Source organism: Myotis yumanensis, unplaced genomic scaffold (assembly GCF_028538775.1).
Source record: "Myotis yumanensis isolate MYYU_CA2020_CCGP unplaced genomic scaffold, mMyoYum1.0.hap1 SCAF_14, whole genome shotgun sequence".
NCBI classification, from domain to species: domain Eukaryota; kingdom Metazoa; phylum Chordata; class Mammalia; order Chiroptera; family Vespertilionidae; genus Myotis; species Myotis yumanensis.
In genome coordinates this window covers 7715476-7738543 of record NW_027223765.1, presented here as the reverse complement: position 1 = coordinate 7738543, position 23068 = coordinate 7715476, and the positions used below count along the sequence as shown (strand labels likewise).

Here is a 23068-nt window from a genome sequence, read left to right as displayed (position 1 = left end):
AGAGGCTAGGTTGGTCCATGGACAGGTGTAATAAATCTGCAGGCTGGGTCCTTGCAGCTCTCCTGACTTACCCTGCTCTGCTAGCGTGGGCTGGTTGCTAGAGGGACTTCTGTGTCCCTTTGGGTATCGCAACTACTCTCAGAATGTGGATTCTATTGTGATGAGGGGTTTGAACTGGGTTTGGGTTGTTTAGGATGTGGCTGTTGGCGGGGGCTGGGGGGCGCTGTATACTATATAATGTTTGGGTAAAGCTCTGTCCTGCGTGCTTAGCCTAGGAGGTTTCCAGTGTCTAATAAAACATCCTCTGATTCTGCAAGCCCGAGTGGACTATTTTTTTCATCATCCTCTATCCTTGACAGGGAGCTGAGGTATGAAGGTGCAGCTGAGTGCGGCTGGGTTAAACATTAATGCCGCTGTTATCACAGCCAAGAGGAGCAGGGAACCCTGGGCCAAGGTGCACAGCTCTCTGCCGGCCTCAGGCTGAGGACGTGGTGGCCAATAGACATGGCTCAGTTTTCCGAGGTCTTGGCTGAAATAGGCGACTTCGGTCGCTTTCAGATGCAGCTGCTGCTGCTGCTGAGTGTCCCCAACTTCCTGTCCGCCTTCTATATGTTTGGCCAGGTCTTCATGGCCCTGGAGGAGCCCCACCACTGCTCAGTGGCCTGGGTCAAGAACCTCACCTTGAACCTGAGTGCTGCCGAGCAGCTGAACCTGAGCGTGCCCCTGGATGCTGCGGGCAATCCCGAGCCCTGCCGCATGTTCCGGCCGCCCCCCAACGGTGCCAGCCTGGAGGACATCCTCAGCCACCGCTTCAATGAGACACAGCCTTGCGAGGCGGGCTGGGAGTATCCCGAAGACAGGCCCCTGTCCCTAATGAACGAGGTAGGCTGCCTTTGGGGCTGTCTGTCCACTTGTTTGGGGTCTGTCACTTCCTCTGCCTTATGCTTTGCCCTCAGTCACTGGCGTGGCTGCCTTTGTCTTGCCCCTATGCCTGAATGGTTAACCATTGATATGCCTGTTTGTCTTTTTGCCAATTACCCTGTTTTTCTCTCTGTCCTCTGCCTCTAGGCCCGTCTACCTCTCCATCCATTTCCTCTCCCTGGTCTCTCGGCCCATCTGTCTGTCCATTTTTACGTGTTCTTTTGTCTGTCCTGCCCAATCGCCTGCCTTTCTTCCTGTTCCCTCCTGCTTTTCTGTCTTTATCCCTTTCCCTCCCGTGTTCTCAGTCCACGCCTGCGTGTACACCTGCGTGCCCATCTTCCTGTGTTTTCCCAATGCTAATCTCTTTCCCTGTCCGCTCATCTGCCTTTCTGCTCACTTGCCTTGGCTTCCTACCTGTTAGCTTCTCTCTCCCGGTCTCCTCCTGCCGACCTCTGGGATGCTGGAGGACCCCTGTGACTCTAGGATTTGTCCTGTTGAGCACAGGTCATTGTTCTTGTTCAATTCATTCTTCCGGAGGGATCCAGGCAGAGAACAGAAAGATCCCCACTCCAGCCACCTCCAATTAAGAGGACCCCTCAGCAAGCATCCTGGCCCACGCCGTTTCTCCCTAGATGGCGGGGTGGGTCTCAGAGTGGGGGTGGGACTTTGCCAGGGTGGCATCATGGACTGGCCATGGAGCTGGGACCCACGCGGCTCCTGCTGTCCAGTGCCCTGCAGGAGCGGGACGGGGGGCGGAGGGGGCGGGCACGCCTGAGAGGATCAGCACAGCTCTCACCTTCAGGTGGAGGACGCAATCTGGAATCCAGAGATTCAACATTTATTTTCCCCCACTGGGTAAAAGATTTCTTTCTTAGAAGCGCTCAGAGGAGAGTGTTTTACCCAAACTCTCCCTTTAATATGTGACCCTAAACCTGCCCAGAGCCCTGGCGCCCTGGCGCCCGAGGATGTGTTTTTCGGTCTTCATTGGCCGCCCTCCTCACCCCGCCCAGAGGGAGAAGACAGCCCAGGCGCTCCCCCGCCTCTGGGTCGCACCCAGCTCGCCCAGCCCACCCCTCACTGGCCTCCCGTCTCCCCAGCATCACCCATCCCAGGTTCCACCTTCACCACCTCAGATGCCGGGGGGTGTGCCTGCCGCTCCACGTGCTCATGAACTCTGCCAGGCGGCCAGACAGCACCATCCTAAATGCCCAGGCAAACATCCAGGTGGCTGGAAGCCACCACTCGCCCTTGTCCACAGCCTGTGCAGGACTGTCCTTGGAGTTTTATTCAACCAAAGACCCCTGAGTATGAACCGTGGGGAACAGTCGGAGGGGGAGGCCCCCTGCTCCCTTCTGCGATTGCCCCTGATGCTCAGGAAGACCTGGCTCCTCACTCAGAGAGAAAGGGCGCTGGGCTCGGAGGCTAGAAGTTGCTTCCTCCTAATGAGGGAACGGGAGCTTCTGGGAGAGCAGCTGTGTGAGCTGGGCCCCCCCGGTATCCGAAGGGTGAAGTTGAGAAGACATTTGTGTGTGGAGTCAAGCTGTGTGCAGGGGGCACAGAACTCCCCGAGGGGCCCACCCATCAGTGGGGTGAGGGGTGATCACATGGACTTCCTGGGTGGGCACATTCAATAGACATGTGTTCAGAGTTACATGGACATGCATGTTATTCCTGGGGGTTCCAGTCTGTCTGTCTGTCGGGTTCTCTCTGTGTGTCTCCGGGTGCATGGCCCCCACCTCCTCCCCCACCATGTGTGCGTGGGCGGGCTCTCCTCCATCCTAATCCCCCCCCCCCCCGCCTTAGTATTCTGACTGCCTGTGAATGAGGCCAGCTTCGGGGGGAGGATTTTGCTTCTGGATGAGAGGACTTGGGAAGCTCGGGGTGTCACAGGGGTTTCCTGGCTGTGAGGAAGAGGCCCGCTTTGTTGGGAGGCACCACTGAGTGCTTCTGTCAGAGGTCCCCAAACTCTGCATCCTTAGTGTGTTGGTAATTTTTCTTGGCATCTCTAGATACCAAGAAATACATCACCCTGCAAACAACTTGAGCATTTATGTTCTAAAAATTTAATAACTGTTTTTAAAAATTAAGACACAAATTAAAAGGACATGTTTTTATTTCATTTTTAAAGAAACACAATTACTTACTAACAGTATGTTTGGGCCTATTGCAGTGATGGCGAACCTTTTGAGCTCGGCGTGTCAACATTTTGAAAAACCCTAACTTAACTCTGGTGCCATGTCACATATAGAAATTTTTTGATATTTGCAACCATAGTAAAACAAAGACTTATATTTTTGATATTTATTTTATATAGTAAATGCCATTTAACAAAGAAAAATCAACCAAAAAAATGAGTTCGCGTGTCACCTCTGACACGCGTGTCATAGGTTCGCCATCACTGGCCTATTGGGAATGGCACACCTTCTCAATCCTTGAACACCGCCACCCTCATTTTTGGATCCACATAGATTTTCTCACAGTGATTGCTTTTTCTCACAGCAATAGCCAAAAACACAACTTCCCATAGATATGAGCCACTGAAAGGAAAGTAGCGTGATCTCGTGTTGAAACAACCATCCTGAGCTAGTAGTTTATGTGATATCAGACAGATGTTACGTATTGCTGTATTTTCCTCACTAGTTTAAATATCATGCTACACTCATGTTCCCGGGGGTACCCTGACACACAATTTGGGAACCGAGGGCACCTGCCGTGAGCAGTCCGTAGTGGGCGGCCTAGATGATAAAGGACTTGTCCCCAGCTGCCCCTGGACTCATATCTGCCTGTGTCTGCCTCAGTTCAACTTGGTTTGTGATCAGAAGCACCTGAAGGAGACCTCGCAGTCAGTGTACATGGCCGGGCTCCTCATTGGTGCTCTCATCTTTGGGCCCCTCTGTGACTGGTAAGAACCTTGACGAACCCATCCCTTCCCAAGTCCATCCCTTCCCTCGCTCACCCCTTCCCTAGCTCACCCCTCCCCAAGTCCATCCCTTCCCTCGCTCACTCCTTCCCTAGCTCACCCCTTCCCTAGCTCACCCCTCCCCAAGTCCATCCCTTCCCTCGCTCACTCCTTCCCTAGCTCACCCCTTCCCTAGCCCATCCCTTCCCTAGCCCATCCCTTCCCTCACTCACCCCTTCCCTAGACCACCCCTTCCCTAGCCCACCCCTTCCCTAGCCCATCCCTTCCCTCACTCACCCCTTCCCTAGCCCACCCCTTCCCTAGCCCACCCCTTCCCTAGCCCACCCCTTCCCTAACCCACCCCTTCCCTAGCCCACCCCTTCCCTAGCGAACCTTAGGCACCAGCACAAGAGCCTCAGGGTGGGACCGTGTATCCTCCACACACAGAGAGCCCGGGGCAGGGCTGAGTCTCCCTCTCTCCCCTCCCCTCCGAGATTCCCTCCTGGACCTGTCCCCTCTGTCCCGTAGGATTGGTCGCAAAGCTAGCATCCTGATCCAGCTGCTGCTCTTCGCCATCATCGGCCTGGCCACGGCGTTTGTGCCCACCTTCGAACTCTACATGGTCCTGCGCTTTGCTGTGGCCACAGCCGTCTCTGGCTACGCCTTGACAAATGTCACCCTGCGTGAGTATCTGGCCTGCAGCCTGAGCCACAGGCTGAGGCCCTGGGGACTGGCCTCATCCCCACACTGCCTCAGGGGGCCTTGCCAGGGATCACACCTACAGGGTCACACCTCTGCTTCCTGGGCTGGGACGGAGACCCCTACCCTGACAGGGTGGCTTCTGGGGAGATGGAGAGTGCGAGGGCAGGGCCTGGCCCAGTCTCCGCGTCTCCGTTCACAGTTGCAGAGTGGGTGGGGCCCTCGCGGAGGACCCAGGCGGTGGTCCTGGCCCAGTGCAGCTTCTCCGTGGGGCAGATGGCCCTGGCCGGGCTTGCCTATGGCGTCCGTAACTGGCGGCTCTTTCAGATCGCAGGCGCCTCACCCGTCCTGCTGCTCTTCTTCTACTTCTGGTGAGGAGGTGCTTCCCAGAAGCACCCTCGGTCAGCCGTGCTCCCACGGGCTTAGAGGGTAGACTCGCGTTCCTCCCATGGGCCGCTCAGGGACACGTCTGGGAGAGGGGCCTGCCCAGGGTATGGGGTTCAGTGTGCACTGGAATGGCCAGGGAGGCTCTGGGGTACTGGGGGGCTCTAGGGCTTCGTGCCCCACACTCACACCCGTTCCTGACCTGCAGGGCTCTGCCAGAATCTGCCCGCTGGCTCCTGGCCCGGGGGAGGGTCGAGGAGGCTAAACAAGCCATGCAGAAGGCGGCCTCAGTCAACCGGCGGAAACTCTCCCCAGAGCTGCTGAGCCAGGTACTCACGGCCGGGCCCTGCCCGCCCCTGATCTGACCCACAGACCCTTCTGCCGGCCTCACTCGGCATCTTCCCCGCAGCTGGCCCCAGAGAAGACAGGCCCCTCGGGGAACGCCCTGGATCTGTTCAGACACCCCCAGCTCCGGAAGGTGACCCTGATTCTCTTTGCCGTCTGGTGAGGGCACTGGGGCCATGCCCCTCCCTGGTGTGGGACAGAGGGATGTGGGACAGTGGCTCTCTGGCTGGGATGGGCCGCGCGGGAATGACTGGGCCTCTCCCTGTCTGTCTAGCCCAGCGGTTCTCAACCTGTGGGTCGCGACCCCTTTGGCGGTCGAACGACCCTTCCACAGGGGTCGCCTAAGACCATCCTGCATATCAGATATTTACATGACGATTCATAACAGTAGCAAAATCCTTGCCCAAGGCATGGCCAGCGACGGCAGAAGTCTCCCTGATTGGGACTTCTGGCCAAGTCAGGCCCCCTCTCTGAGTGTGATGGTGTCTCATCACCCAGAAGTGACAGGGACCCTTGGGTACTTTGTAGGTTTGTGGACAGTCTGGGGTACTTTGGCCTGAGCCTCCAAGTGGGGGACTTTGGCCTGGACATCTACCTGACGCAGCTGATCTTCGGGGCCGTGGAGGTGCCCGCCCGCTACTCCAGCATCTTCATGATGCAGTGGTTCGGCCGCAGGTGGAGCCAGATGGGGACTCTGGTTCTGGGTGGCGTCATGTGTATCAGCACCATCTTCGTCCCGGCAGGTGCCTGCACTGGCTCTCCCCGCCCCCGCCCCCCCCGCCCTCCCTCACCTGTGGCCAGAGGCCCATGGCTTCTCTTTCCGGAGCGAGGGCTTCCCCGGGGTTAAGTGTTTGGGTGCGTGGGGCAGGGAGCAGGGCCCAGGGGATGGGCTGTTGGCCCTCCGTGTGGCTGACCAGCCTCCGTCACCAGACCTGCCCGTAGTGGCCACCGTGCTGGCCATCGTGGGGAAGTTCGCCACAGCTGCCGGATTTACCATCTCCTACGTCTACTCCGCTGAGCTCTTCCCCACCATCATCAGGTAAGGGCTGCTGGCACCGTTCCCCTCCTCTGCTCCCGAGACCCTGATGGTGGCCATCCCTCCTCCGCCCTCGCCGCCATCCACATAGAGCTTTCGGGGTGGCTCTGGGCAGCCGTGCTGGGTGGGGGCCAGGGCATCTACAAATGTCGTCCAAATCCAAGTGGTCCCAGGCTGGTAGCGAAGTAAGCCACGCCCCGGCCACGTCGGGACTGTGCCATGGGATACATCTAAGAATGAATGGCTCGAAGGAGGAACCGTCATGTGGGGGGAGGGGTACGCAGGAGTGGCAGCCTTCGCCCTGGAACTGGACAGACGGGCAGGAGCTCAGCGGCTGACAGAGAGGCCTGGAGGTGGCAGCAGCCTTGGACTCTCAGTAGAGGAAGATGGTGGGGGGGGGGGGGGGCGGGGGGGGGGGCTGGATGCACCCGGAGGCCCTGCAGGCCTGGGGGGCCATACAGGGATCTGGGCTCTCCCAAGGAGGTATGCTGAGGCCAGGTCCCCAGCTGGCACGGGCTTCCCCGCAGGCAGACGGGCATGGGGCTGGTGGCCATCTTCTCGAGGATCGCGGGCATCCTCACGCCCCTGGTGATGCTGCTGGGCGACTACCACGAGGCCCTCCCGATGGTCATCTACGGCAGCCTCCCCATCGGGGCGGGCTTGCTCTGTGCGCTGCTGCCTGAGACACGCGGCCAGGCCATGAAGGATACCATCCAGGACCTGGACCAGGGCCCCCAGCCGCGGTGAGCAGCCCGCTTCCTCTGCAGCCCGGGACCCTGGCTTCCCATCAGTGCCCTACCTCAGCAGCCCACGCCTCTGCCGCACCATCCGTCCGTGGCCACTTACAGACCAATGAGGGGGTTTAGGAACCACAGACATCTGACTGGCCTTGGGGTTAGAGCCCCCTACTTGGGGGGGGGGGGGGAGTGCACTGCTATGGTGTCACTTCCGGGTCAGCCAGTGATGGCTTTTCGCTCCCTCTAGGACTAAGAAGTTAGTGCCCGCAGGAAATGAAACGGGGGCCCTCAGGAAGAACTCCCAGCCCAGGGGAGGCCTCTGTGAGCAGCACGTCCTTCTGACCTCATTCCCTGGACACCGCAGGACCTGGGAGCAAGACTGGCTTTGCTGATGGAGGCAACACACCAGGACCCGACTCCAGCACCAGCACCCACTGCTCCGCCCACTCCCAGAAGCACCTGGGACGGGGCCTCTCCTTCCATCACCTTTCTTATTCCTGGAGCCCCACCCACAACACCCTCTTCTGGGTCAGGGTCTTGGTTGTAACTTGCCCTCTGATAGTCTTGTGGGGGGTACAGCTCCCCTGACCCCTCCATCTCTATGGCGCCTAGAGGGTGGTGGTAGGTGCTGGGCCAGTTGTCCTCTTTGTAAACCCAGCATGGACGCGTCCAGCAATCCTCTCGGATACCTGGACAGTTGTCACTCACGGTTCTCAGCTATGAAGCGACGGACAGTTCTGTTTTGCTTCCTACTTGGTTACCCTCATGGAGTCAGTCCCAAGCCAAAGCCTTCTCTTGGGGACACTGAACGGTCTTTCTTGGCACAGTGTGGCCCCCGGGCTGAAACTGCCATGGTGAGAAACAAAAACCGAGCGGAGCCGGGAAAGGGCCAGTTCAAAGCGGAAGGCGGTTTTCAGCTCTAAGATGTGGACCCTTGCATTCCTTTGAGGCGCAGTGACCTTTCCTGAAAGAGACTTAAATGGGCCCTCTATTGACACAAGCAAGATGCAAAATTCACCTATTGCCTCCGGACAGGTCTTCGGAGACTCATTTCTGTAGGGACTGGGGGCGCCTGGGGAGAAAGGTTTTTCCCCCCTGGGTGTATTACAGCACGCCCCTGGCTTCCTCTGGCCCACGGGTAGATGCTCGTCTTTGGGCGCTGGCTGGTGTGAGATCAGCAGCTGAGACCCCCGAGAAGACATGCATCCTGATGTGGACTCGACCCCAAGGAGCTGTGGGCGGCCTGGGCTGGGCGGGGCTGTCCTCCCTCGGTTGGGGAGCCCAGAACAGCCCGGATTCGGGGTCGTGCTAGCAGTGGGCCCACTGCGCATGCTATAGCCAGCTTTGTGGGAGTTCGTGCAGAGCTCCCACCTCAGGCTTGGGTGCAGGAGCCCTCCTACGCCGGGCCTCGGGCTTCCCATTTTCAAATGGATGATTTTCTAGGTCCCTTAACACTAATCAGCAAGGACTCATCTTGGCTGCCCTGGCTGGGTGTGACAGGCAGAGGGCTTCACAGTCTGCCCCCAGGGTCCAAGGAGATAGGAAAGGAGGGCCACCCTCCACACCCCAGGACACTGCCAGGCACTGGGGCTGGACTGAGTCCTCAAGTGTGGCCCTGACCCAGCCACCCTGGACATTGCCTCACTCGCTGCCCACTCACCCACTCCTCTGTCAGGGAGGGGTGCGTCTCGGTTTCCTTGGCTTCTGCCCAGGAGGAGCCCCCTGGCCACCAGGCTTATGCCGCCCTCCTCAGAGAGACCCCTGAGATTGAGCCCTGTGCTGTGCATCTTGTGTTTCCTATGTCACTGTCAAAGGCTAAAGCACCCGTACTTCCCCTGCCACCTCCTCTACTTTGACACCGAGTCCAACCCACTGACCTGGCCTTCAGTTCACCCAGTGCCATAGGTGGGTGGCTTTCAACAGTAATTTATTTTCTCACAGTCCTGGAGGCTGGAAGTCCAAGATCAGGGTGCCAGCAGGGGCAGGTTCTGATGAGGGCCCTCTTCTTGGCTTGCAGGCAGCCACCTTCTCGTGCTGCCTTCACATGGTCTGTCCTCTGTGTGTGGATGGAGGGTGCGAGATCTCTCTCCTTCCTAGAAAGCCACTAATCTCATCAGGAAGGCCCGCCTTTATGACTTCATCTAACCCAAATTACCTCCCAAGGGCCCATCTTTTTTTTTTTTTTTAAATATATTTTATTGATTTTTTTTTACAGAGAGGAAGGGAGAGGGATAGAGAGTTAGAAACATCGATCAGCTGCCTCCTGCACACTCCCTACTGGGGATGTGCACGCAACCAAGGTACATGCCCTTGACCAGAATCGAACCTGGGACCCTTGAGTCCGCAGGCTGACGCTCTATCCCAGTGATGGCGAACCTATGACACGCGTGTCAGAGGTGACACGCGAACTCATTTTTTTGGTTAATTTTTCTTTGTTAAATGGCATTTAAATATATAAAATAAATATCAAAAATATAAGTCTTTGTTTTACTATGGTTGCAAATATCAAGTAATTTCTATATGTGACACGGCACCAGAGTTAAGTTAGGGTTTTTCAAAATGCTGACACGCCGAGCTCAAAAGGTTTGCCATCACTGCTCTATCCACTGAGCCAAACCGGTTAGGGCCCCAAGGCCCATCTTTACCTATCACTGGGGTTTAGGGCTTCAACACGGAAATGTGGGAGACTGGGGGAGGACACATTGTCTACAACACCATCCACTGGGCCCTGCGGTCGGTAGACCTTGTTCTGCCTCCCCACCTGTGTCCTCAGATTTGAGGATGTAAGCCATCATTTTCATTTCTATGGAGAGATAGACATCATTTGCCAGCATCCTGTACGTTATCCCTTTCACCCTTTAGTTGTGCCCCAATTTGCCCCAATTTGCAAAACCATAGCAGCTAAAGAACCCAAACATCTGCCTTTTCTCTCCCTGCACCCCAGACTGCGGGGCACTGCGGGGCACTGCTGAAGAGGGTCACATGCCCACCGAGCCTTTTCAGTGAATGAGCTGCTAGTCATCAGCCTCAACTGGGCCTTTCACTGCGCCCAGCTTTCCCACCAGCTTTTTCTAGTCAGCTTGTTTTCCAACTCTCACCAGTGGCTTTTTCTTTTCATATATATATATATATATATATATATATATATATATATATATTAGAGACCTGTTGCATGAAGAGATTTGTGCAATAGGCCTTCCTTCCCCTGGCTGCTGGCACCAGTTTTCCTCTGGCACCCGGGACCCAGGCCTTTGCTCCGGCCGCAGTGGAGAAGCCACGCCTCTTCAGTCTTCAGTTGTCTTCAATCTTCAGTCTTCGCTCGGGCGGAGCCTTCAGTCTTTGCTCCGCGCCTGCATATGCAAATTAACCACCATCTTTGTTGGGTTAATTTGCATACTCATCCTGATTGGCTGGTGGGCGTAGCGGAGTGACACCAATTTGCGTGTTTCTCTTTTATTAGTGTAGATACTAGAGGCCTGATGCATGAAATTCATGTATGGGTAGGGTCCCTAGGCCTGGCCAGCGGATCAGGGCTGATCTGTGTAGCAATCTGCGGGACAATCGAGGGGCGGGGAGCCCCACTGGCACCTGCCTTGACCAGCCTGGCACCACCTGCTTGCCAGCCAGCCCTGCCCCACAATCTCCCTGCTGCCGCTGCCTGTCACCTCCTTCTGCCAGGGCAACCGGAGGGGCAATTGGGGGCTCCACTGGCACCTGCCTTGGCTGGCCTGGGGCCAGCAGGCTGGGGGCAGCTCCTGCATTGAGTGCCTGCCCCCTCGTGGTCAGTGCGCCTCATTGCGACCAGTAGTTTCGCAGTTTGGTCAATTTGCATATTAAGCTTTTATTATTTATTGATTTTAGAGAGGAAAGAAAAGGGAGAGATAGAAACATCAATGATGAGAAACATTAATCAGCTGTCTCCTGCACACCCCCTACTGGGGATTGAGCCTGCAACCGGGGTATGTGCCCTGACCCGGAATCGAACTGTGACCTCCTGGCTCACAGGTCAACGCTCAACCACTGAGCCATGCCGGCCGGGCTCACCAATGGCTTTTTCTAACCTCCCATCTGCATCCCTTCATTCTGCCTCCTAACAGCCTCTCCTTCCAGAGAAGGAGAAGCCATCCTATGGCAGCTCCCAGACTTCTCACCACCAGTCTTCCACCTCCGCTCTCTCCCCTCCCTCCTGCTGCAGTGGAAGAACTGCCCTGCACAGAGCTGCTAGGGGGCCAGGCCCGAGGCTCAGCGCTCACCGCTGCCCCCAGATCTGGGAGCAGCTGAAGGGGGTCCTATCCCCCCTCTGCCTCTCCTCCCTCCCCCACCTCAGGCCAGGGGACTGAGGACAGGTGAGTTGTGTCTGGGCAGATGGAAGATCTTCCCTCAGTGGAGGTGGGACCTTTAAGGGGAGGGCAGGGGCTCCAGGAGCCGGGAAGAGTCTGCACAAAGGCCTGGAGCTGGCTCGTGTGGAGACTTTCCCACCTGCCTTGCCCCAGTCTCTCCCTGGGGTCTGTGGCCAGCTATGCCCCTGGAGTAGAATGCCGCTCCTCACCATGCCTACCCCACCCCTGCCCCATTGTGACACTACTTCCTGGCCACCAATGGAACCCAAAGGTTCTGCTGCCAACCACCTGGCTAGGCCTGGAGTATGCTGAGGTGGGTCCTGGCTTTGGTTTGTGGTTCCGTCTCCAGGGAGGAGGGACTGGGAGGGTGGCAGTTTTGATGACACCTGGCAAATGTGGGGCCGTATTCTCAGCACAGATGTGGACAGGAGCCTGCCAGGACCGTTCGACTGTGTGGAGTCTGTGAAAGGAGCAGGCTGCCCTCACAGGAAGTGTGGGTTTGGGGTGGCATCTGGCCATTTCCTGCCTCAGATGGAGCATTGCTTCTGGCTATATGTTTATTTCCCAGGCCTCAGTTTCCTCTTTTTCTGTTGTTACTCCTCACCCAAGGATATTTTTTCTATTGATTTTGTCTGTTTGTTTGTTTTAGAGAGAGTGGGAGGGAAGGAGGGAAGAGGGTGGGGAGAGAGCGAGAACATTGATGAGAGAGAGAGACATAGATTGGTTGCTTCCCGCACGCACCCTGAATGGGGCTGGGGATCAAACCTGCAGCCCAGGTAGGTGCCCTTGACCGGGAATCAAACCTGAGACCCTTCAATGTTTGGGCCGATGCTCTAACCACCGAGAACACTGTTCAGGGCTCACTTTCCTCTTTTGTACATTGAGAACCAATTACCTTGGGCCTGTCCACCTGGCAGGGGACCTGTGGGGTCAGTAGAGGGAGCAAGTGCTCCAGGGCCTTGCTGACTGTCAAGAGCCCCGTGGGCATTCAGGTGATGCTGGGGGACACTGGAGGGAACCCAGAGGGCAAGGTGGGGACAGCTGGCTCCTGAAAGCCAGAGATCTGTGGGCAAAGCAAAGTGCCCTCCCTGGGAAGTCTCCTCCATCCACCTCCGCCCCCCTCCAACCTTACATGCATGCACCGTATTAGTTTCCTAATGCTGCTGTAACAAACGACCACAAATTTAGTGGCTCAAAACAACACACATTTATTACATCACAGCTCTGGAAGTCGGAAGTCCAAAATGGGCCTCACTGGGCATAGGTCAAGGCGTCAGTCAGCAGGGACTGCGTTCTTTTCCTGGAGGCTCCTGGGGAGCATTCGTTCTCCTGCCCTTTCCAGCTGCTAGAGCTGCCTGCATTCCTTGGCTGCCCTTTTACATTCCCAGCGGCACTGTACAAGGGTTCCAATTTCTCCAGTTCCTCAACAACACTTACTGTTTTCTGGTTTTTTTGTTTTTTAAGTATTAGCCACCCTAATGGATATCTTTGCACATATTTGTTAAAATATATTTTTATTGATTTCAGAGAGGAAGGGAGAGGGAGATAGAAACATCCTATACAGTAAAAGGCTAATATGCAAATTGACCGAACAGGGGAACAACCAGTGGCTATGATATGCACTGACCACCAGGGGGCAGACACTCAATGCAGGAACTGCCCCCTGGTGGTCAGTGCGCTCCCATAGGGGGAGCGCCGCTCAGTCAGAAGCTGGGCTCATGGCTGGTGAGCACAGCAGTGGTGGCTGCAGCGCTAAGGACCCCCTCAGGGGATGTCCGACTGCTGGCTTAGGCCCACTCCCTGGGGTCCTGGACTGCTAGAGGGTGCAGGCTGGGTTGAGGGACACCCCCCCACCCCAGTGCCCGAATGTCGTGCACTGGGCCTGTAGTTAATGATGAGAAAGAATCATTCATTGGCTGCCTCCTACACTCCTCGAACCCACAACCCAGGCATGTGCCCTGACTGGGAATCAAACCGTGACCTCCTGGTTCATAGGTCGACTCTCAACCACTAAGTCATGCTACTATTTGGTGCCTCACTGCATCAGCTCCATCTCTGTGGCCTTCGTTCCTGGCCACTCCTGATCCAGATTTGGGGGGTGTTTTTGGTGCTGTTTTCTCGAAACAATGTTCCCTGGAGAACTCTACTTTTGCAAGACTGGTAGTGCCTTGGTGTGTGTGTGTGTGTAAACTAAGTTTCAGCAGCAGGGAAATTGTCGGAGAACTCAGCACTTAGCAGGGAATTGTCTAAAACATTCAAGAAATAGGAATGGGCGGGCCAATGGGGGACAAATTAACTAAGAAACTTCAGAAGCAAAGGGGGGAGCTACAGAGAACATCAAGGTTGGAATCCAAATTGTTCTAAGACAGGCCAATTTCAAGTCAGTGGCTCCACGCCAGCCCCTGACTTCTGGTTGGTAGACACTGAGCTGCATCCTCTCTCTGAACAGATGGCACATGAAGACAATCCCGTGGAGCCCCAAGCCCGGCCCTCTTACACGGACTTACCCCAGCAGACAGCGGCAGAACAACCCCGTGCCTGGTCTCTGGACTTGTTGTTACGCAGGTTGAGGTCCATAGAAAACAACCAGGGTGACAAGTTTGCCAGTATCATGGAAGCGATGGGGAAGTTTGGCCCCTTCCAGCGAAGGCTGGTGGCCCTGGCCTTCATCCCCAACCTCCTGGCGGTCGTGTTCATGTACGCTGACCTCCTCGTGGCCGCAGAGCAGAAGGCCTATTGCAACACCAGCTGGATTCTGGCCGTGGGCCCTAACCTGTCAGAGGCTGAGCAGCTGAATCTGACCCTGCCCCGGGACAGAAATGGCAGCTTCCTGACCTGCCGCATGTTCCTGCCTGTGAGCTGGGATCTGGATTCCATCATCAAGTATGGCCTCAACTACACACAGGCGTGCAGCCAGGGGTGGGTCTATCCTGAGAGCACGACTCGATCAGTGATCAATGAGGTGCGACTTGTCCTGAGTTGCCGGTAGCATGGGCCCAGAGATGTGCCACCCCCCCCCCTCCCCAAACAAGTGGAGAAACTGAGACTCAGGGAGGGGAAGCAGTTGGCCCAAGGTCACCGTGCAGAGGAAGGGCCAAGGCAGAAACTTAGAATTCTTGCTGCCCAGCTCTAGCCTCGCCCATCTTAGCCAGAAAGCTAGAGTGGCTTTGGGGGTAGGGACAGAGGCAGGGTTTGCCATCTGTCCAGGGAGTTGCTTCTGCAGTTGTGGCTCTGCCCTCTGAACTCACAGAAGGTAGGGAACTGGAGAAAAAAAGCAGTCTAAGATGCAACCTGGGCCCTTCAGAGCACAGACCTGCCAATCTGAACCTCTGGGCTGGAGCCCAGCATCTGCATTTGGGGAAGGGTCTTTAGTGATGTTGGCCTTTAAACAGGGACCTCTCCATCTACCCCCTATCTTGGCTCTGCCCCTGGTCCCTCTCTTCAGGCCTAACTCCCAGAGTGTGCCAGATGCAGGATGGATGGCAGGGGTGACAGCTGAGGCCTGCTGCCTGTCCCTGTCCCAGGCCCCTTCTGCCTAAACGCCCACCCTGGGAGGAGACTCCGTCTCGGGAACCAGACGGCTGACCCTAGGTGGAGGCCTGTGGCCAACCCCTGCGTGTAATCCCCAGTTTGATCTGGTGTGTGGTGAGGAATTTTCCCCGGAAGCCGTGCAGTCCATGTTCCTGACAGGCCTCCTGACAGGGGCGCTCATCTTCGGGTTCATAAGTGACAAGTGAGTCTCCCAGAGTTTCTTCTGGCCCCTGGGGTGCCCCTGCCTCCTCCTCATGGGCATGCAGAGCTGAGGCGTCTCAGACTGAGGGAGGCAAGGGTGGGGACCTCTCTGGAGGCCCATGGATGGCTCAGGACCTGGCCCGAGCGTTGGGCTGGGTCCAGACTCAGAGGTTCATGTGCTTGACACAAGCCTTCCTTCGATGCCCGCAGGCTTGGCCGCTACCCCTCCATCCTGCTGTCGAACGTGGGGATCATCATCTTTGGCTTTGGGACAGCCTTCGTCAACAGCTTTCACCAGTACCTGTTCTTCCGCTTCGGGGTGTCCCAGGCCCTAGTGGGCCACAGCATCAGCAGCATGGCTTTAAGTGAGGCCAGGCTGCACGGGACGGGGTGCATGGAGGGGAGTGTGCACCGGGAGGGCAGGATTTGAGAGGATGGGGGGGGGGGGGAGGGGCCACGAGCCTGCAGGACCGAGTTGCCATCCAATGGCACATGGAGCGGAGGAAGCAGCCTCCGCCTCAGGCTGCCTAGAGGGACAGAGAATGTGTGCTCAGTCTGAACTGTCCCACGCGGGGCTGGGCGTCTCAGAGGCTGGCTGCAGGAGCCGCCCCAGGGACCCCGAGCTAACCCGGGTTTTGTCCTCTTGGCTTCTGCATAGCTGTCGAGTGGCTGGTGGGCGAGCACCGGGCCCACGCCATCATCCTGAGCCAGTGCTTCTATTCTCTGGGGCTCATTTTCCTGAGTGCGTTTGCATACAGCTTTTCCAACTGGCGGCTGCTGTTTCTGTTGGGCACAGCCCCCGTGTTATTCCTCGTCTCCTTTATCTGGTAAGCGGAGGGGCCCGGGGCACGCCCGGGGCTGGGTCCGATGGACTTGGAGATTGAGGGTTGGAAGGGATGGAGTGAGTGGATTGCTTCCTGGGAGGAACGTGGGGATGAGATGAGAGAGAGCCAGGGGCAGAGCCTCTGGGACCCCAGCATTAACCTCCTCAGAAGAGACCCTTAAAGGGATGTCAGAGCCGGTCAGAAAACCAAAAGGCAAGATTCAAGGGCAAGGAATGGTCAGGGTTGAGGGCAAACAAAAAAGTCTAGTAAAGTTGGTCTTGATAACCTTGAGTTGACTTCCCCGGAGCAACAGGGAGTTGAGGAATGAGGAGGGACTGAAAAATGGAGCCACTTAGGGGACAACTTTTTCACAGTGTTGGGCTGAACTCCCAGCTATGTGGATGGGCTCTAATAGAGGGTGTGGGCATGGAAGACAGTGCCCTCCGTGTGCCCGGGCAGGTGAGCATGACCCTTGAGATAGAAAGTAGTTGAGCTCTTCAAAGTGGCTGAGAGGAAAGACACTGCCAGGCAGGGGAAATAATGGCCAGGGTGACACCGAGCAGCTGCGGGACCGGTGTGTGGCTTAGGAAGGGGAAGGGATGACTTCCAAGGAGGGACGGAGGACACCTTGAGGTTGACGGTCACCTTCAAGGCCTCTGTTATCTGAATGACCTCATGCTGGAACAGGATGGCCACCCCTGAGACAGAGATGGGGCCCACTTGGGTGTCTGGGGCATCTTGGAGTGATGAATAAAGGAGGGTGTGCTGTGCAGGATTCTCCCAGAGTCCCCTCGGTGGCTGTTGGTGAAGGGGAAGGTGGAGGAGGCCAAGCACGTACTGCGCTATGCGGCTGACATGAACAAGACGACCATTCCTTTAAGTCTGTTGGACAAGGTAAGAGGCCTCGGGCCCAGTGTAGGGCAGGGCTGGGGGTTGTGGAAGGGCCTCTCCCTGCCTCATCCTTTCAAGGTGGGGCCTTGGCCCCGAGGGTGTCTCCAGCCCACTGCTTGAAGGGAACAGTGGCAGCAAAATCAAATCCCATCAGGGGAAGACCAGAGACCAGGCCGGCACTGTGGGGGCAGGGCCTTGTGGGTCTTCTAGGGGTGGGAGCAAGCTGGGGTCCCCACCCTGCCTCTGGCTGGTCCTCTTTGTCCTGTAGCTACAGATGCCTGGAAAGAAGGTGACCAATGCCTCCATCCTGGACTTCTATAACAATAGTCAACTGCGCAAGGTGACCTTGGTGATGGGCTGTGTGTGGTGAGTCCCCAAGGCTGGCCAGCAGGGACTGCAAACACAAGTGCATGCCAGGAGCTCTGGTGAAGGAATGGGGCATGGCCTGGCTGCAAGGGAGCAAGGCCTAAGGACCGGCGTGGCCGGTAGATTCCAGATCTGTGTGTATTTCTCCCTTCCGTTCCCACCCTGCTCCCCCCTCCTTCGCTTCTGTCTTTATTTTGCCCCGTCTGCATGAGGGTATCTGTGTGTGTGTTCTCTCTCTCGTTCTCTCTGAGTAGTTATCTTCTGGTCTCGTTCCAGGTTTAGTGTTGGTCACAGCTATTCTACACTGACCTTGAAGATGAGGGATTTTGGTGTGAAGTACCAGATGAGCGAGATCATTCCTGGCATGATGGGGATGCCTGCCCGGCTCTGCAGCATCTTCCTCTTTGAGCATTTTGGGAGGAAGTGGACTATGGCTGGGTCTCTCTTCCAAGGCAGCTTCCTGAACTTGCTTATTCTTTTCATCCCCTCAGGTACACCCCCTCCCCCCGCCCCATGCCTTCTGTCAAATCCCTCCTTGTGCCTCCTGCCCTGTCTCTCCAACAAGACACCCTGGGAGTCAGCATCCTACACCTACAACCTACCTTCTCTGCAGGGGCCCAGGTACCTCCAGAGCAGGCACTAATCGCTAGAGCACTGCCCTCCCTGGGCAGTGGGGTCCCCAAGACCAGGCACTCACAGCTCTCAGAGGCCTGGGAGAGGGTGAGCTGTCCGGAGTAATCATCCCTGTGTGGGCAGGAGAGTGGACAGCCTTCTTCCACCTGATTTCAATCCACATTAGATCAGGTGATGCATCCCTGGGTGTGCACAGATGCATCAGTGCACCGAAAGGTTGCTGGTTCGGTTCCCGGTCAGAACATATGCCCAGTCAGAACATATGCACCGAAAGGTTGCTGGTTCGATTCCTGGTCAGAACATATGGGATCAATCCCCCATAGAGGGTGTGCAGGAAGCAGTTGATTGATGTTTTGTTCTCATATCATTGTTTCTCTCTCTCTCTCTCTCTCTCTCAAAAATCTATTTTTTAAAAATCTTAAAAAAAAAACACATGTGAACAGTTCTGGCCTGTTTGGCTCAGTGGATAGACTAAGTGTCAGCTCATAGGCTGGAGGGTCATGGGTTCATTTCTGGTCAAGGGCACATACCTTGGTTGCAGGCTCCATCCCTAGCCCCAATGGAGGCAACCAATTGATGTGTCTCTCTCACCTCGATATTTCTCTCTCTGTGTCTCTCCCCATCCCTTCCACTCTCTCTAAGAATCAGTGGGAAAATATCCTCAGGTGAGGATTAACAAGCAAACAAAGGGGAAAAAATGTGAACAGATGCAGCAAAAATAATCTTTCCACTGCTACCCAAGGCGTGGCCGCTCATCTGTAGCCTTTGATTGGAAAATGCCTGTCAGCTGTAACTTTACCAGGAAAGCAGAACCTGCCCGCTGAACCCAGGGGCACAGCATCCTGGTGTCCCGTAGGCTCAGAACTAAAGAAGGAAAGCCAGGGGTTTGGGGAACTGGCAATATTTTCAAAATTTCAAAGAGCCCTAGGGCAAATGAGTACCCCCACCACCACCACCACCACCACCTCCAGGTCAGCTCACAGGGCTAGAGAGTGACAGGGCTGAGGATGTGGACATTAAGATGTCAGTTTTCGCCCAATCAGAATTGCTGCCCATAAGGACCCCCTCAGCTGCTGGGGTCTGGACTAGGGCCACTGTGTCTAGGACAGTGATGGCGAACCTTTTGAGCTTGGCGTGTCAGCATTTTGAAAAACCCTAACTTAATTCTGGTGCCGTGTCACATATAGAAACTTTCTTGATATTTGCAACCATAGTAAAACAAAGACTTATACTTTTGATATTTATTTTATATATTTAAATGCCATTTAACAAAGAAAAATCAACCAAAAAAATGAGTTCACGTGTCACCTCTGACACGCGTGTCATAGGTTCGCCATCACTGGTCTAGGATCTGCCTCAAGGGGGCTCCCTCTCTTTCTCTGAGGGTTGGAACTGTGAGCCTCTTGACTGGGTGGGACCTTCCTTCTCTGAGGTGTTGGTAGTGTGGACTGGCTAAAACAAAATGGTGAGACAAATTCATTTTTCAATTCCTATTGCTTGGTGTTGTTTTTTTTTTTTTTTTTTAAGTGAGTCTATAATGCGTCAAGCAGAAATGTTTAAAACTCTCTAACGAGTGAGAGAAACTAGGACTAGAATCCCCACTAGATATGTCTGCTCTCATCCCAGGGCCAAGAAAAGCTGGGCTCAGAGTGGGGAGTGGGGCCGGCAGGACCAGGATCCAGCAGAGGCTGACGAGGAGGGGTAGTGAGCCCTCAGCTCCAAGCGGCTTCACCTGCCTGAGGCATGGCGTTTCCTGGTTCCTTTCTCCCTCCGCAAATGCACCTACGGATGGGGGTGCCTCTGGGGGAGGATGTGGAAGACAGGAGACTGCCTGGAGGCACAGGTGTGGGGGCTGAGTCCAGCAAAGTAGGTGGGGTGACCTCCCATCCTACTGGCAACTCTCCCACTGCTGGCTGGGCCTCAGCAGACTGACCCTCTCCTCTGACCACACGCCTGAGTGGGCTGGCCAGGTGGTGGGGATGGACTGTTGAGATGCCTTCTGAGAGGGGTTCAGGGAGAGCTGATGGGCAGGCCTCCTCTACCTGGCCTGATGGGAAGATTGCCCCAAACTCAGGTGGTCACATTGTCTGGCTACAGAGTTGAAAACGACGCTGATGTTGTTGATCCTGGTGGGACAAATCAGCCTGAGCGCCTTGATCACCATGTTCTTCGCCTACGGTGCCGAGCTCCTGCCTACCATCCTCAGGTACGAGCCTGGTGGGAGCAGGCCATGGGGGTGTGAAGGCGGGACAGTGACAAGATGAACAGCAGCGGCTAAGCTTGGGCATTCACCCGGTGACAGGCAGTGTGCTGAACAGCTTACATGGATTATTCCATCAAGCCCTCACAAAAACAGCTCCCAAACACCATCCTTAGCCTAGGTAAGACAACAGAATCCAAGAGGGAAAGGCGCCTGCTCAAGGTCAGACAGAGCAAGCGGCAGAGCTAGCACTGGCCCCAGGCAGTCTGTCCCCGAGTCTGCCTCGCAGGGGACCGGCTGGGCCGTGGCTGAGTCTCAGGCCCTTCACTGCGGGAGAGCTCGCTGATGGCCCAGTGTCCTCCTACCCACGCTCTCGCCGCACACCCCCTCAGGGTTGCCTGGGTCTTACTTCTCCCACTCCTGACCCCACGAGGTAGGCCCAGAGAAATGACTACCTGCTTCGATCAGCAGAGAACGACACTCTCCCAGGTCACGCTGGGTGTGGGGACAGGGTGGAGCCTGGAGGGTGTGGACTGGGGGGAGCTGATTCTTCCAGCCTTTGGGCCTCCGAGACCCCTTAGACAAGCTCTGATCTTTCCTTCCAGGACGACGGGTATAGGGCTGGTGACTCTGGCCTGGGCATCTGGATCCTTTGTGTCCCTGGCATTCATCACCTGGAGTCCCCCCAGCATCACCAATTATATTGGCTGCATCTCGGCCATTCTGTCCTTGTCCCTCTTCTATATGCTTCCAGAGACGCAGAATCTGCCCCACTCCGATACTCTGGACCACTTTCCCTTGCACAGAAGAAGGTAGGTGTGTGAGGGCTTTGGTCAGCACAGGGCCTGGTTCTCAAGCTCTGAAAGCACGTCAAGTGCTGTCCATTCCTGCCCCTTTGACCAAAGGGCCTGTGACATAAGAGCCACCGTGTCCATAGCTTCTTCCCGCTCTCCTGATGCTGCCACCCAACCCTACCCATCCCCGCCCCTGCTCTCCCGTCCAGCCTGGGCCCGGTCCTTTCCTCTTTTTACCTCCTGGAAGCCTGCCTGGCCTTGAGCGCTACCTTATGGATGTTCTGGGCTCCCTGCCCTCCCAGGGTGAAGGGCACTGGCTGAGATCAGCTCTCTCGGCTTCAGCAGCTCAGGTCCCTGTTTAAGAACTAGGCTCTACCCCATCCCCTTCGTGGGCACCCTGGTCTCCTAAGTGCCCGCTGGAGAAGACTTGTGATTGACAGAACCATCATTTCTGGGATTTGGGCCAACAGAGTGCATCACTCTCTGCGAGCAATAGTGAGGTGTCCTCCGCTCATACCACAGGGGCCACTGCCTCTCTCATTCTCCTGTCTTCTTCCCCACCATTCTCCTCAGACTCTCACTGGCACCACCATGGTTGGGCTGTCAGTGGTAAGAGCAAGCGATAGTTTATGGCAGTGGTCGGCAAACTCATGAGTCAACAGAGCCAAATACCAACAGTACAACGATTGAAATTTCTTTTGAGAGCCAAATTTTTTAAACTTAAACTATATAGGTAGGTACATTGTTATTAACTTAATTAGGGTACTCCTAAGGCTTAGGAAGAGCCACACTCAAGGGGCCAAAGAGCTGCATGTGGCTCGCGAGCCGCAGTTTGCCGACCATGGGTTTACGGGGAGATAGACATGCAAAGAGTTATCACTAATGGTCTCTGACAGAGGGATGTCAGGACCTATAGGAGCCTCAGGAGAGAGGAACGTTCATTTGGGGAGTTGAGGCAGGCTCACCAAGGAGGTGACCTGTGAGTTGGGCTTTGAAGGATGAATAGGTGTTTGCCCCATTAGACAAGGGGAGTGCAGGGCAGCAGAGTGATAGCACAGTCGTTAAGAACACAGGCTTTGGAGCCGGAGGGCCTGAATTGCTGTCTCTGCTACCACTTCCTAGATGTGCACAGGGAACTTAGCTAAGACCACTGAGATTCTTCCTGTACCTTGAGTTTCTTCGTTTGCAAAATGCAGTGATAACATAGTAATAACAACAGCTAACAGGCATTGAACATGTATTACGTGTCAGGTCCTGTCCTATCCATGCCTTTTCACACTTTGTCCTAACCACCACTGCATGCACGGTAGGTCCTGTCACTATCCCCCATTTTACAGATGAGGAAACTGAGGCACAGACAGGTTAAAAACATGTATGTAGCCCAGCCTTCCTCTCTCTCAGGGTTTCTGGGAGGCTGAGACCCACATAGAGCTTGGCACTGTGTCTAGCATGCGGCAAGTGCTCAGCAAATGGTGGCGGTGAAGATGGTGGGTAGGACCCCAAAGGCACAGGAGAGGGAAGGGTCCGGCTAGAGTCAGGAGATGGAAGTGGCCCGATGCTAAAGGCTAGAGGCCAGGGCCCAGCGCAGGCTCACGACCCGCAGGTGTGGGAAAGCCCCATCTCTCAGGAAGGCAGAGCCGGTCATCCCACTGCTGTGGGGAGGGGGGGCCGCCTCAGAGTTGCTGCTTTTGTCAGCTCCAAAACGTACGACTCATGACTTGTTCTCCAATGGCTTGTTCAGGGGCTTGAGCAGAAATTTCAGCAAAGATGACTTGTTGGCTGGGGCTAAATTATATGGTGGAGTGAGTGAGGAAGTGGCAAAGAACACCCTTCTGAATGCCATGATGGACCCGGACCCAGCCTTGTTCAGCACACCTGTGAAAAGCAGAGAAGCACGCACAAGCAGACAGGAGCCTGAGGGCCAAGCCCTCGGACGATCTCAATCTCGGATGGAGTTGAGTGGCTGAGTGTGGGGCCGTGAATTTCAGGCCACAAATTCTGGGCCAAGTTCAGCTCGGGGACAGGGTCAGCCCTGCTCCGAGGTTAGCCCTCGAGATCCAAAAACAGCTCCTCTGGGGGGGGAGCTAAGGCGTGATTGATTCTAATAAAGGTACCATGTTAGACTTGAGATGGCTCGGCCCAGTTGGTTTTGGAGAACCTGGAGACCCAGGCCCAGAGGATGGTGGGGTTGGAAAGGCTCAGCCAGAGTCCCTGTTGTCTTTAGTTACTCCTTGGGGACAGCAAGGAGCTCCCTGGATGGAGTGTGC

At 55.8% G+C, this 23068-nt stretch overlaps 2 protein-coding genes across 2 annotated transcripts; both read left to right on the top strand.

Annotated features, from left to right (window-relative positions):
* Nucleotides 1-504: 504 nt before the first annotated feature.
* Nucleotides 505-7429, top strand: SLC22A13 (solute carrier family 22 member 13). Its single transcript, XM_070391056.1, is given in 11 exon segments — nucleotides 505-882; nucleotides 3720-3823; nucleotides 4349-4503; nucleotides 4722-4890; nucleotides 5112-5232; nucleotides 5313-5407; nucleotides 5777-5991; nucleotides 6179-6287; nucleotides 6812-7027; nucleotides 7269-7317; nucleotides 7319-7429. Coding segments are annotated over 11 exon segments (1656 nt in total). The 3' UTR covers nucleotides 7364-7429.
* A 1423-nt stretch (nucleotides 7430-8852) lies between these two features.
* Nucleotides 8853-22905, top strand: SLC22A14 (solute carrier family 22 member 14). Its single transcript, XM_070391055.1, has 11 exons — nucleotides 8853-8926; nucleotides 13811-14323; nucleotides 14991-15094; nucleotides 15304-15458; nucleotides 15752-15920; nucleotides 16691-16811; nucleotides 17077-17174; nucleotides 17451-17665; nucleotides 19905-20013; nucleotides 20613-20819; nucleotides 22543-22905. The coding sequence occupies exons 2-11, from the start codon at nucleotides 13811-13813 to the stop codon at nucleotides 22766-22768; spliced, it is 1917 nt and encodes a 638-aa protein (XP_070247156.1). The 5' UTR covers nucleotides 8853-8926; the 3' UTR covers nucleotides 22769-22905.
* The last annotated feature ends 163 nt before the right edge of the window (nucleotides 22906-23068 follow it).